The sequence below is a fragment of the Camarhynchus parvulus genome, chromosome 8 (assembly GCF_901933205.1).
Source record: "Camarhynchus parvulus chromosome 8, STF_HiC, whole genome shotgun sequence".
NCBI classification, from domain to species: Eukaryota; Metazoa; Chordata; class Aves; order Passeriformes; family Thraupidae; genus Camarhynchus; species Camarhynchus parvulus.
In genome coordinates, this window is record NC_044578.1 from 16,661,273 (window position 1) to 16,675,343 (window position 14,071).

At 40.7% G+C, this 14,071-nt stretch overlaps 1 protein-coding gene across 3 annotated transcripts in view; it reads left to right on the forward strand.

The window, feature by feature from the left end:
* Positions 1-7,992: 7,992 nt before the first annotated feature.
* FNBP1L (formin binding protein 1 like) overlaps positions 7,993-14,071 on the forward strand; it is a 52,197-nt gene continuing 46,118 nt past the window's right edge. For all 3 annotated transcript variants that reach the window (XM_030953500.1, XM_030953501.1, XM_030953499.1), the window contains exon 1: positions 7,993-8,288. In XM_030953500.1, coding sequence (XP_030809360.1) covers positions 8,265-8,288 — 24 coding nt within the window. In that variant the 5' untranslated portion in view covers positions 7,993-8,264. The remainder of the gene's footprint in view (positions 8,289-14,071) is intronic.

The following is a 14,071-nucleotide window of genomic DNA, read 5'->3' on the forward strand; positions in this document are numbered from 1 at the left end:
GATTTTCTGTAAGCCATGCACCCAACAATGTGGAAAGAGGAGGAGGGGAAGTGTAATGTGAAAGATAAAGCATGCTATGGTGAAATTTACTTTTGGTATTCTACTGTTTACCTGTCTAATATGGAAAAGTTGTACTCTGCAGCTTTACAGTGAGAGCACGTCAGTGGGATGCTGGCCAGTGTTCTGATGGATTTTACTCACAGTCAGTACTGGCTCTTGCAGCCCTCAGACTTGTTAAAAGGACCCTCAATACATGTGCCATCTGGGACTAAAGGATGCTGGATGGATGCAACTCAGTGATGCAAAGGAGTGTCTGTGAGCCTTGCTGTTGGCCCATTAAGGTTGCTGACAATCAGGACCAATAGGTTCCTTTTCAAAATACGTTTGCGCTTAGTTTGAATTTTTTTCCTGATTTAAATGAGTGCTTTTTGTTTGGATTCCATGCCACCATTGCTACACCAATCAGTAACTGAGAATTTATTAATGCTTTGGAAGTACTTGCTACAGTTGTTGGGTATGTGAGGCAACAAACATGCTAGAGCTGTGCATTTCTGGAAAGAAGCAGAGTGAAAATGTTCTGTTCTGTGGTGTAATGTTCGGTGGTGTTCTGTTCGGTGTGTGTACTGTACTGTAATACAACTGAAGCCAATACCTGGGGAGTGGAGGTTTTGCAACAAAATAATTAGACAGTGAATCCAGTTGGATACACCTAATCCCATACATCAGTCATGGATAAATCCAATAAAGACAGGTTTTGCTGTGTGGGTGAACCTAGCAGAAACTTCAGTAATCTGGAAATCTGTAATAGATGATGCTCCTGCGTATGTTGGGGAAAGAGAGTTTGATTTTAATTTGTCACGGCCATGATTTCTTGTTGCATCAACTGCAGGAATACATGAAGACTTCTATCTCACAGCTTGAACCAAAAGTTCAGGTAAGGATGGACCATACTTGTTACAACCAGTTTGGGTTTTTTCTGCATTTTAAATGTGAACAGCTACTATGCTTTACATATCTGGGGTGAAGATTTATAAGAGGCATATTAAACTATGTAAAGATTACACTTAATTTTAAGGCTGAATGTTCATATGGTTAATTTGTGAAATACTTAAGAGATTTTTCTTTGTCTTGTTTCAAAGGAAATAATTGGTTTCTCCCTCAGCCCCCACCCAGGGTGACTAACATTGGAGCAGTAATATTGCATGGTGTAACTTTGAATGATCTCCACATGCATTTCAGTAGTAATTAGTCTAGTTTTGGTATTAGTTCCAAACTTACTAGTCAGTAATCATAAACTTTTACCTCTTCAAAGCATGATACAAGTATTAATCAGGTGTGGGCAATGTTACACTGTGCTTTGAAGTTAACACTTTCACATGCTACAGAACTAAAAGGTGGTGCACTTTGTAGAGGAAAAAGATGTTATCTTCAGGGTAGGGTGAATCATCTAGAGAGCAAATAATTGGGAAAACAAACTTGTGAAAGTCATTGTCAGAGATGAAAACATTTATTTGTAATAGCATAATGCTTGGGATTGATGGTTATGGACCGGGACTTGGTTTCATTAATGTTGTGTTCAAGTTTCATTCTGTCAGCTCAGAGTGAAAAACCACAGCTGAATTAGAAATCAAATTCAATGTTGTTTTAGTTTCAAGTAGTTTGTTTTCTCAGTTAGGTAGCAGTGTAATCCATAGAAGAGAAGTAAATTTGTCAGGGCAGTGGCAGTGTTACTAAAGCAAAATCCAACAGTCTTCACCATCCCAGCCTGCACTAAAGGAGACATCACTCTGTAAAAATCTTAGAAAATACGTATGAAGGAGTCATGTGAACAATAGATATAATTTTAAAATTCTACTGTAATGTAAACACCTAACTGGCACCTTTTCCACACACGGATAATTAATATTCAAGCCGGTAAAAATCAGAATTTAAATTCAGTTGCATCTTAAGTATGTACTTACATATATCTTCCATATTATCTGATGGATTAGCTATTCTATACCTGTGGTAATTTAGTTGTCTGAGATTGTTCGGCAAGTTGCATGCAACTAAACTCATTAAATCATTAATTACTTGTTTTTGTTTTCAATGTGTTCTAATGTTGGAAACAATCATATTTTCATTTCTACAAAAAATTTACAGTTTTTGAGATGCCTTTGCTTAAAATATATTCTAAAATTGTAAGCAAAATAAAATGTTATGGACAAAAAATCAGTTTATCTTGGTACATTATATAATTTAAATGAAGGGTCAGTTTTTGAATGAATAGGAAAAGTTATTTATCCTGTCTGCAGGATGTGAAAATGGGTCTAAACTCAACGTTACTTCTGTTAATGAGTTATCTTTTCCAAAATGTTTAAAAAAATAATAAGGACTATTTTACCTTTTTTCAGAAGTGCTAGTGGATGTTCCAAGGCAAAACTCACTGCTCAGACTTTGCTCTCAGGAAGGCAGTGGGCTGGCAGGGATCCCTTCCCAATGGGAGGGTCTGGGCCATGAACCACACGATGCTGTGGGAAGAACTGTAGGAGCAGGCAGGGCTGGAGGGGGACATTGCACTGATTGCTGTAGCTGTGGTTTTGGTTTACTTATGTGCAAAAGGGATTGAGAATTGCCCCTTTCCCTAAAATGAAATCTCTAGTATTGACTGTGTTACAGTAGCATAATTAAAATTTTCTCCTTCATGGACCCACGATAAAGCTTCTGAATGCTGAGTGTCTTCAAACACATCTGTGTTGGGATGTATTTCTGTAACCTGCTTCAGTGATCTCTATATTCCAAGCCAGAGGGGCAATTTATTCTTCAAATTGAATCAAATTTTTTATTTGGAGCTGAAAATAGTGCATTTTTTAATGTGAAAAAAGGACATAGGGAATAGTGACATGATGACTTCTTTTTGTGGATTAGGTATTAAGGACACAAACTAGCAGCACAACTCAACCCTTAAGTTCTGTGTCTTTAATTGTTTGAAATTTATCAGCTGATGAGATCTGAACATAAGGAGAGTTCTATCTTTACCAAGATAGTGGTAAATCCAAAGGGGAAAGCCTTGACTATGAGAAAATGAGTGTTTTAGGGAGGGAAAATAACAGTCTCAATAAGTTTTGTATATTCTTCCCTTTCATGTAACCTTGTCTCAAAGGGGAAAATGTACAAAGGGATGTGGAGGAAAAGCCTCTTACTAGGATGCAATTGGCTGTTGGATTTGATCTACCTTTGAAATTGAAAGAGCAAGCATTGCACTTCAAATTCTGTTAAATAGACCTTCAAAAGTGTAATGTCACAAAACCAAAATTCTTTCATCGTTCAGTGATTTATTTATTTTTTGTTTTGTTCCTTTGGGATTATTTGAAAATTCCTGCAGTTAGTCTCTGATCAGAATCTCACTTGGAACAAATAAAAATGATAAACTGAGTTGTAGCTATCTTTACTAAAGTGATAAGGAGAGATGGAAATGTAAATAATGATTTGCTTAGTGGGATATCTATTCTGTGCACAGCACATTGTTCTCATTCCCATTGTTGATTTATTTCCTGATTCCTATTCTTTTAATGTGATTAGTAGTGGGAAGGAAAGAGTTTTCTTTGACATGTGAATAACTTTTGAGTTTCCCTACAGATTGTAATCTTTTGGAATTTTTTTCACGCATCAATTAAATGTGGTATTACGCAATGGACATCAACTTTCTCATGAAAGAAGGAGGAACCACCTCAGACATAAAATAAGGGAAGTACGCATGAAATTAAACCCCTGGCCACAGAAATTAAATCCTCTAAGGGAGAGAAGTGACGATCTGCAGTTGCGTGGAAGGTAGGACAATCAAGGGGTCGCTGGCGCTCTCGGTTTCCCATTACTGTAACTCGCAGGCGTTCAGTGGGACGGGAGCGGCAGCAGCAGCAGCGGTGCCGTGTCCGTGCCGCTCGCTGCCGGGGCTGGCGCTGCCGGCAGGCGGCTGTCGAGCCCAGGACATGGCTTTGGGCTGTGCGCGCCCAAACCGCTGAGGGTGACCGGAGCCGCTCTGTGCTGAGAATGCGTGAACCAGTTCGAAACTAAAACTCGCTAGGGAGATTAAACAGTAACCTGGGATGCCGACCATAAGGCAGATTTTGTACAACTGCACATAAATTTGTTTCTGATTGTAATTCAAAGTCAGATGACAGTGAAATATTGCTTAGCAAATCTTAAAATGGGTGGTGCTGATCCTTTGCTACACATTCATCCACTATTCATTTTTCTACAGCTTGAATTGGTACCCAGACGGTCTCCATCTTTCCTTAATGATATGTATGTCAATCCATACACTCTGCTTCAAAGCTGCTATTGATGCTGAGAGCAGTGACTGTTCAAGTTTTTGGTTATTATCTAAAAGCTATAATCTTTATGCCTGTAGATAATATGGTAATGAAAAAAAATTGAATATAGAATTCACTGTGGCCATACTTAACTCTGCACATCAGATACAGCTTGGTGTTCTTTTAATTTAAAGTAATGTGCATGGAAGGGGTTGGTGGGAGAATGGAGAAGACATGGGTGAGATGGACTGCAGGAAACTGAAATTAGGGTAGCAAAGCCATTTATGGTTATGTTTTGATATAATTCTAAAGGGATGTACAGTGGAAGCAAATGGATTTATAGTATTCAAGCAGGCAATGAAAGCATTAGAGAGTTGAAAATCATATTTTAAAGTAATGACTTTTGTGTGTTCCCTGACACTTTGTGTTTGTCCAGCCTCTGGGTTGAGATACTATTATCAAAGGATTATATTATCAAAAGGAAATGCCGAATTATCATGTGATAGTCTTGTTTCACTGGGAAAAAAAATAAATGGCTGTGAAATAAGGCTGTTTGTACTTATAATATTGCTAGTTGATGCTGATTGACAACACATATTCTCTGCTACATATGGCAAGGAAAGATGTGCTCTTGGTTATAGTGCAGGCAGAAAAAAGTGAGCACAGGATGTTTTGTAAAAGCAGATGGAAGTTCTCATTTTCCCTCCTATTTATAGCTGGTGTTTGTAGTGTCCTTTCAGTTCTGTTATCCAGTCACTGTTGATGTATTTCTGTTTGCTGAGAGGGAAAAGAAAGAAACAAGCCTTTCTTTTGCTATGTAAAATTACAGTACAGGAACTGGATGGAAAAAGATGGAGGGGTGCAATTCTTCCCACAAAAATTCAGAGATAGGAGAAAAATTAGAATTAGGGCATTCCAAGCAGCGGCTGAGTTTGCACTAATAAATGAAATTTTCCTTCTGCCTTGAAGCAGAAGGTCTAACTAATGTGGTCTCACTAATACAGTTTCCTGGTAATTTTCTGGTTTAAAAAAAACAAATCAGTACTCTGAGTCAAACCATAAGTTTATTTTGCCTAATAGTTGAAATAGGAGCTGAGTAGCAGTAAGTCTCTAGGCAGATGCCGAGCTCCCAACACTGCATTCTGCTGGTTATGGTTAACCAGGCTCTGGGAGACACAGGAAGTCTGTGGGGAGCTGGGCACAAGCTGAAGTGTCAGGACACCTATTCTTTTGTCTCAAAGTATTTCCTGAGCTGTGAAGTAATGATTACCCACTCACCACATGGAAGTGTTATGAACATCAATATTTTTTAAAATTAGAGCACTCAGAGTGCTGGTGATGGGGGAAATACATGTGTAAAGGAAGGAGGAAGCTAAATTCTTTTCCTTTTGAAGCAGAAAGAGATAATACAGTTTTTGCAATCCTTCTTACTTTTTGTGGAGTAAAAATCCAATTTTAATATGACAAAGAGACTGCTGGCTAGCAGAGAAAAGGATTAATGGCACCTCACACTGAGACAGAGATATTTGGAAGTAATTTGTTTGGTCCTGCTGAGTTTTGTGGCAGTGGAAATCTAAGCTGCTTCTGTCTTTAGAAAGTGCGCCCACAGGGAGTGCCAGACAGCTTTTCTGCCACTCCAAATTAATGATTCAGATTGTTTTTCTGCCAAGATAATATCCTTAGGTACACTTGGAAACTCAAGTAGATTCTGTTGAAAAGGGAACAGAATTAACAAAATACACAACTACTGTAATAATTAGAATTATGTGGATTCAGTCCAAATGCAGAATTGGGCAGTTTTCATTAAAGCCTGCATTAATGAATCAATGTTGGGGGAAACATCTAAATATAAAAGTAAATTTTCTAAGCTAAAAACAAGTTGTCATCATCTGTCAGAAGAAGGTAGTGGTTTACAAGGCTACTAGAACTATTCAATTTATCATGAAGCCTTTGCTGCATTTAACATTACTTGAATATGCCTTTAATATGTTCTTGAGTCCCTTTGGTTGCATCCCCTCCTCCAAATGATGATTTTAAGGATGTGACTAGAAGAGTAAAATTTTTTAGGGTAATATTTGTTTAATTATTTCTGGGCTTAGGGTCAGTTGCATTCTCTGATAATGGAAACAATGTCACAATTCTCAGTGATTCATTTTACTGTTTCTGGTAATGTCCCACAGAGATGTGGTAGACTCTTCCCCTTGTCTTACAGCTTGCTCATTTCACATCCTCAGCTGCTAAACTGGAGGAGAGCTCAGGATTTATATGGGAATCTCCTAAAGCAAGAGTGTGCTTAAGCAGGAAAAGGGGGTAACAGTGACTGGTGTCAGATTTCTCACTAAGCTGAAGTGGTAAGTATTATGCTGCTAAGACTTCTGCTTTATTTTCAATGAATTAAAAATTTGTTTCAGTCACATGGTCTTAATATACTGTTCATGAATTCCAAATCTTGCAATAATTTGTCTAAATGCTTTTTGTCTCTTAACTTCAAATCCATTATCTGTGTAGTTTGTTGTGATCTATAATCTTTACTGATTGACTTTTAGTTAAGGTGAAATGCACATCTCTATGTATGTACCTGATACATATATGTGTTTTTGGAGGAAGTATGGGTTAAAAGCCAACTAAAAATCAGAAAGCAATCTTGAAAATAGTTGTGCCCATATTTAAATTCAAACACTAATAAAACTACTGAAATATGTTGGGAAGAAATAGGCCTTGCACTTGACTTTTTGGAATCTTCTTCATCCTTTGAGGCAGATTTTGTACTAATTCTCTACAAAATGAGAATCACAATGCCTGCAGAAACACTAGGTTGGGTCCCAGAAAGAGTATGTTACTGTGTACAGTTTCTAATCAGCCTGACTTCCCAAGTCTAACTGTTAACCTCCAAAGATGAATAATTAGCCAGACTGCAGCAGTGCTCTGGTGCAGTGACAGTCTCCTATTCTGGTGCTAGCTTGTTCAAAGCCTGCTCAGGAATATCTTTTGGTTGCTTCTCTTTATGGTGGACATGTGCTCTTAAAAGGCAGGAACAGCCCAGAGCTGCTGTGCTAACACCTGTCCTATTTTAGAGTATTTCAGAGCAGCCTCTCAATAATTTCTGGAGGTTGTGAAGTTACTCACATCTCTGGAACATCCTGCAGCCCCTGATGCTTGCTTTCCCTTTGGGTTTGTAAAGGTGTTTTTCAGGGAGAGCTGCCTGGAAAGAAGGAATCCTGTTTGTCCTGGGGAAACCTCTCATTGCAAAAATTAGGTTTTTTATTTAGCTACCCAGCATTACTGAGTAGCTAAATATTGTATTAATGTACCCATGATACAGGCTGCAGTTTCCTTCTCCTAAAATGTCTACAAATCACCAGAAAACATTTGACTTTGTTACATTGCTCTAAATAGAAAACAAATTCTGAGTATTTACTCCTATTTGCAGAAATTTGCACCTCACCTTTCCTACCATCTCAATTTGTGATTTACATATAGACCTGTGATGTAAACAATACAAAAATCGTTGTTTGCATCTCTGTGTCAGCGCGGTGCCCGGTGAGGAGGGGGCGAGCCGGGGCCGGGCCGCTGCCGGCCGTGACTCAGCTCTTTGGGGAGGCGGGGAGGCCTCGCAGCCGGCCGGGACAAAGCCCCGGGGCCTCGCCGTCGCCTCGTTAATGAGTAACAACGCGGGGCCGCTCCGAGCGCGACACCTTCGCCCCGCGGCCGCCCGGGGCTCCGGGGCAGCGCCGGCCGCTCCCGTCCCGGCCCCGCCGCTCCAGCCGGACCCGCCCCTCTCCCAGTCTCCTCCGCGGCTCCCACTCCCGAGCCAGGCGGAGCTGGAGCTGGGAGCGACGTCGTTCCTCGCCGCCGCCGCCTCTCCCCAGTGACCGAGGGCACCGGCGCTGCCTGAGGGGGCCCCGTTCTCCGGCCGCCGCCCGACGCCTCATCCCCGCCTCTGCCGGAGCCGGCACTGCCCGCGGAGCAGCCATGAGCTGGGGCACGGAGCTGTGGGTGAGTCCCGGCTCGCCTCTCATTGTGTCTGAGATTCGCCGCCTTCCCTTGTCTGCTCCGGGCGGCTGCCCCGGGGAGGCGCGGAGCGGCCGGAGCCGAGGCGCCGTGCTTTGTTCGGCGGAGGGGCGGCGGGCAGGGGCTGGGGCGGGGCGGGGGTCCGGCGCTGGCGGAGGGCGGCGGCGCTGGGCCGGGGGGCCGCGGCTGGGCGGGAGCGCCGCGTCCGGGGTGCGGTGCGCGCGCCGCCTGCGCGGCCATGGCGTTCCCCGGGGCGGCCCCTCGCCCTCCGCCCGCCCGCCGGCGCGGTCACGGCGGGACGGGCGCTTTGTGTGCGGCCGGGGGACCGCCGCGCACGGGGCCCGGCGGCGCGGCCCTCACCGCGCTCCCGGCGCGGCTCGGGGGGGGGCGCCTCGGGCAGCGGCCCGCACCGGGCAGCCTCGGGGCGGCGGCAGAACTGCTGCTCCCCCGTGAAGCGCCGGGCTGCTCAGAGCAGCGAAGCGTTTTCAGCTGCCGGCCCTAACTAGACGCAGCTACTGTATAGCTTTGTCTCTAAAAGTACCGCAGAATATTGGCTAACACTGCGTTGTGTTTGTTTTAAATACGAAAATTGGCAGCAACGAGACAGGCAGTTTCTGTCTCGCGTTAGCTCTTTCCTTAGAGCTCCCCTCTTCCCTCCGAAGGCTCTTTGGCCGTGCCGAGGACGGCAGAGGGGCTTGTCCCGGGGGAGTGCCGGAGCGGGGCACGGCGGTGTCTGCTCGCGGTGGCGGGGTGGTGTATCTCCTCTGCCAGGCTTCCTGCTGCTGGAGCTAACGCTGGTCCTGGGAATGCTTAGGCATAAAAAAGAATAGTACCAAGGAGTGTTTAACGTCCCCGCTTTAAATGCCGCCTGCCCTGCATTTATTTGCTTTGAAAGACTGTGAAGCAGAGACTTGTGCTAAGAAAATAAAATTACAGAGAGATAAACGTTGCAGCTTAAAGTCTGGTCCAGGAGCTCTTAATCAGGACCTAGCATTACAGGTGGTTTTTGTTTTTTCGGGGTTTTTATTTGTGGGTTTTTTTTTTTGTTTTTTTTTTTTTTAGCATTGAATTAAATACCTTTATCAATGTTTAGTAGTGCAGGGCCACCAGTCTCTAGAGGAGCAAAGATCTGCTCCACACGCAGACAAGTGGTTGCCCGAGGAGCCGGGGCGGCCGGGGCGCTGCGGGCGGGGTGCCTGGGTGGGGCGCGGGACTGGGAGCGCCCGCGGAGCTCCTGAAGCCACCTGAATTGAGTTGTGTCTGATTATGCAAAATGAAGATGTAATAGCATCACGTGTACTACGCGGAGAAGCCTGATTTAAAGGTATTTAGGGGTTACTTTAGTGTTTTGCATGGTACCTTGTACTTTACTAGGATTTGTAGGCACAATGAGAATTCAGACAAAATACGCTTTTTAAGTACTGATGACACTGCTGTAGCAGGCCTGAAATCTAAAACTGTTGAGACATTGGCAGTGAGGAGTAAGTAAAAGCTGGGATTTGTATTGGCCACACAAGAGTGTGTGCAGCTCATGCCTGTATGAATTTCAGGTGAGGGGTGAGTGCCACTTGAGAGGAGTGGGTTTGGCATTTGGGTGAGCACTGACTGTAAGCACTCAGATATGTATTGCTTTAAAAAAGAGGGTTTTAGTTACTCAGATCTGCTCATTTTTGCAGCCTCTTAATTGTTTGGTTTTTTTTGTTCAGCTTGTAAATGACAATTGAAGGTTTTATGTTCTGTCTTGTGGTCAGTTTTGTATGAAAATGCTTGTCTTTGTCCTGGGTTAAAGAAACATATTGAAAAAGATGGATTTTGACCCCAGACTTCCTTTTAATGACAGGCATTTAACTCACGGTGTTGTGAAACTAGTTGAAGTTTATTTTGACCTATATTTCTTTATGCATTAGTTGGAAGAAATAATGCCAGAATTTTAAGCTAAAAGTTTTACTGCAATACTTTTCTTTTAGCAGAGTTTAATGTATTTTTTGCTTGATACCTGGAGGTGACCTGCAACTCTGCACTGAGGTAACTTCCTGCATAAAACGGTCTGTAATTATGTAACTAGACTTTGACAATTCAAATTTTTGCATTATGGGATACCTTTAAATTTTTTTAAAATTGAATTTAACCGTACTTTAAAAAATCTACTATGTTATGAATCAAACCAGTTTCTTAGCTGGAAGGATATTCAGTGCTTCACTTGCTGTAAAAAGCCCGAAACTTTAATTGTTGTAACAACTTGTGCTGGGCAAGTAAAGATTGCTTTTTGGACATCTGGCACAGAACCAAATTCATTAAGAATTATCTTAAATCTAGGTTAAAAAACACAAGGAAAAGCAGTATTGCGAGTCTTCAAAGAGAGCTCTGAGCACGATAAAAATAAATTCTTAGACATATTTGTGTTCTGGTGTATCAATTCCTCCATCATTCCCTGTTGTCAGCATCAGTGGAGCTTCAGGAGGCAGCCTGAGCTGCTCTGTGTTTGCTGATGGCAGCAGGGCATGAGGTGTTCAGTCCCCAGCTGCAGAGAAAAGAGAACCTCTTCTGCTCAGCTTTTCTGGGCACCTCATTGGGCCTAAAGCTCTCCTTCATTAGTGCTTTCAGCTCATAAAGGGTTAAGTCTGGTCTCTAGATCACAATTTTTAAAAACATTTGCACTTACGTATATATGCTTTGCTAATTCATTGAAGCAAATTTGATGATTCTGTATCAGGCTTTTTAAATATCTCCTTAACTCTGCCTTCTTAAGTTATATCTCTTCATGCTGTTTTTTGATATTTTATGCTGATGCACAGTTCTGAGGATTTTTAAAAATTGTTGTGGAGTTTTATAGTGTATACTGTTTTGGATACAGTAAAAAACTGAGCATAGATGATTATAGAAACGAATAAGGAGCCAGAAGAAAATTTAGGAGATAAGGAAAGCAACTCATGTCTGGTATTTATGTGGTAATTATTAAATATAGCGATTCTGTTATTGAAATGATACATATGCTAATTAAATGGTTACATCAGGGACAGGACAAAGGAAAGATTTTCTTTGATTGGCCAGTATTTTCTAATTCTTTAAATTAGATAGCTGTTTGTTTTTCAAGCAAGATTTTTTTTTTTAATGAGTACACCACCATTCTCTGAAGTGAGTGTGCATTGTAGCAAATGTGTATGTCTTGATTAGACTAAAGCATGTGGCACTTTTCAGTCTTGGCCAAAAAGCATAATCTTTGTTGTGTTTCTTTTGATAGCATTGTATGAAATAATGTAAATTAATAATAACAAAATAAATGTCAAATCATTTAAGCCATCCTGTGATTAGAACTGTTTCATTCCACAACATTTTCTGTGCTGTGGGAAATATGCTCTCCTTTTCTGCTTTCTTACTACAATAGAAAATTGTGATTATGCTTTGAAAGTAGTATTCAACAAATAGTTTTATTCTAATTGGTGTGTGTATCTTTGTGATCCTTCTGTAGCATGTTCCTTATGGTATGACCACACAGGACCCAAGATATTTGGTGAACTGCTTTGCATAATGTTCTCTTAAGGGTTAGAACAGAGTAGAGAGCACAGGCAAGTCTTGTCTAATTCAGTTGAGATGTAATTTAATATTTGGTGCCAAATTTTCCTATCTCTGATATATAATTTCTTCGTAGATAACATTTGTAAAGCAGTAATCATCTGAAGAAAGGTGGCACGTAATTGCAAAGTAGCATTGCTGCACTTCATTAGTAATAGAAAATTGCTGCTGTTTATTTAGATACAGATACTTTTCAGAATTAACTTTTCAGAGTTTGTCATGCTTTTTTCAAATACTGCACAGTTATGTTCACCTCATGAGCAGTAGAAGGGTTTATACATTGAGGTTGTGGTTAGATTTGCATTTTTGCTTTATAAAGTGACTTCTGTCACACTATGCTGCAATATCTAAGGCAAGAATAGATAGATGGGACTAAAATTGGGGTGGGGTTTAGTAACTTTAAATATTTGGAAATAAAAATGATAGATTATGATATGTTTAAGAATCTTCTCAGCATGAGCATCTGTTCAGTGTGTATGTTTCTGTACATCTGGAGTTCTTTTTGTGGTGGGCGTGAAATGTACAAATGGCATTAACAGAATATTTGAAAGATACATCTGGTTATTGCCATCTTGGGGTATTGTGCTGTTAAATCGAATATGTAGTGCATTTGTTTTGATGCTAAAGGCTTACTAAGCTTTGGAGACTGGAGTGTAGCTGATAATGAAGTTCTTGGTGTAATGAGAGGAGACAGTGTGATTGGCACTCTGAAGTGGCTTCTTTGGAAATTAATTAAAGAGTTTGTGTTGTCTCTTAAAAAAAAAAAAACAACCAGGAAGGATATTTTTTAACTTCGGATGCACGTTCTGTTGTTCCAACCCCTGTGAACTCCTTAATAGCAGTTGGCAGAAAAAGAGTTTGAATACCATGTCAGAACATTTTCAGTCTGTAGAACCAGTCTAGCCATCTGTTTCTCACCTCTTGATAAATATTTAAAACAGAAATTTTGCTGAGGGCTTTTTGTGCTGAGATTTCATGATTAAAAAGAAATGGCTATAGAAGATTTAATGATACTATTGTTGTGAGCTCCTCGGGGCCAGAAGCACACCATCTTTTATAATTAAGAAACCACTGGCACTGTAGAGTAGTATTTTAGAAATTAGTTATGTTGGACCAAAGAAAGATCAAAGTATATTTGGTGATGTGCTCTTTTTAATCTTTCCTTAAACAAAATTCATTCTGTGCATAAACCCAAGTTCTGTTATTAAAAATATTAAATAACTTGGTTGCGTCAGTAGTTTTTCAAAAGCTGTTAAAATTTTTCTTATGCTTTCAGTCCTGTTTTCAGACACTGTTCCCTTCTTGCTCTAAAATCTTAGTCTTTTTTGTAGAAGATAAATCATGTGGTGATGTTGTCTAATCTTAAAAGTTGTCAAGTGTAATTATATATGAAAAGCATCCACTGAATGTAAATATGAAAGAGTTAGCTTCAAAAAGTAGCTAACTATTATGTAGCATACTTCTGTTGTAGTCATTTACTGTATTTTTGTTCACTAGATTAGAAAATTTATTTTTAGCTAAATAAAAGTATTTTTTCAAGGCAAAAAAAGTTTTTCTCTTGAAACTGAGAAACCGTTCTTGACTGTTAATGTGGATGTGGTTATGTAGTTACTAGCATTGTTAATACACATAAAAAACCACTGTAAATAATTCTAAATATCAAGCCGTATCCCATATGGAAATTCTTATGTGTTTTTGAATCTTAATATTTTATAAACCTACTTCTCAATGTGCTAACATATACTCTGTTAAAGACAATACATGGATTTTTTTTTTTTGTCCCTAGATTTCTCCATCAAGCTAACCCAAAGATTGTAGCAACAGTCTGTATAGATTGTCTCTTCAATGGGTACCCTTGCTGCTGTGGGCTGGAAATGTGTGCAAGGAATGTGTCTTGTGGCTGCAGTATAAGGTTACAGTGTTTTCCAGATGCATGGGATGGTTACACGTTTCCCCTGTCTTGGGTGACATGCTGGGTAAAATGCCTGATCGCTGGGACGTTCCAGTCTTTCACAGGCTGTGTTGTGTGGCCTACCTCAGCCTTGGGAAGTCCTGAGATTTCCAACTAGAAAGTTACGTAAGGATCAAATACTTGGTTATTGAAAGTGTAGTTACTGTTGGCTTTGGTGTGAAAACAATTGTACTGAGTTTTAGTTGGAAATGTTTGTCCATATTTTTCCAGCAATTGTCTGGTT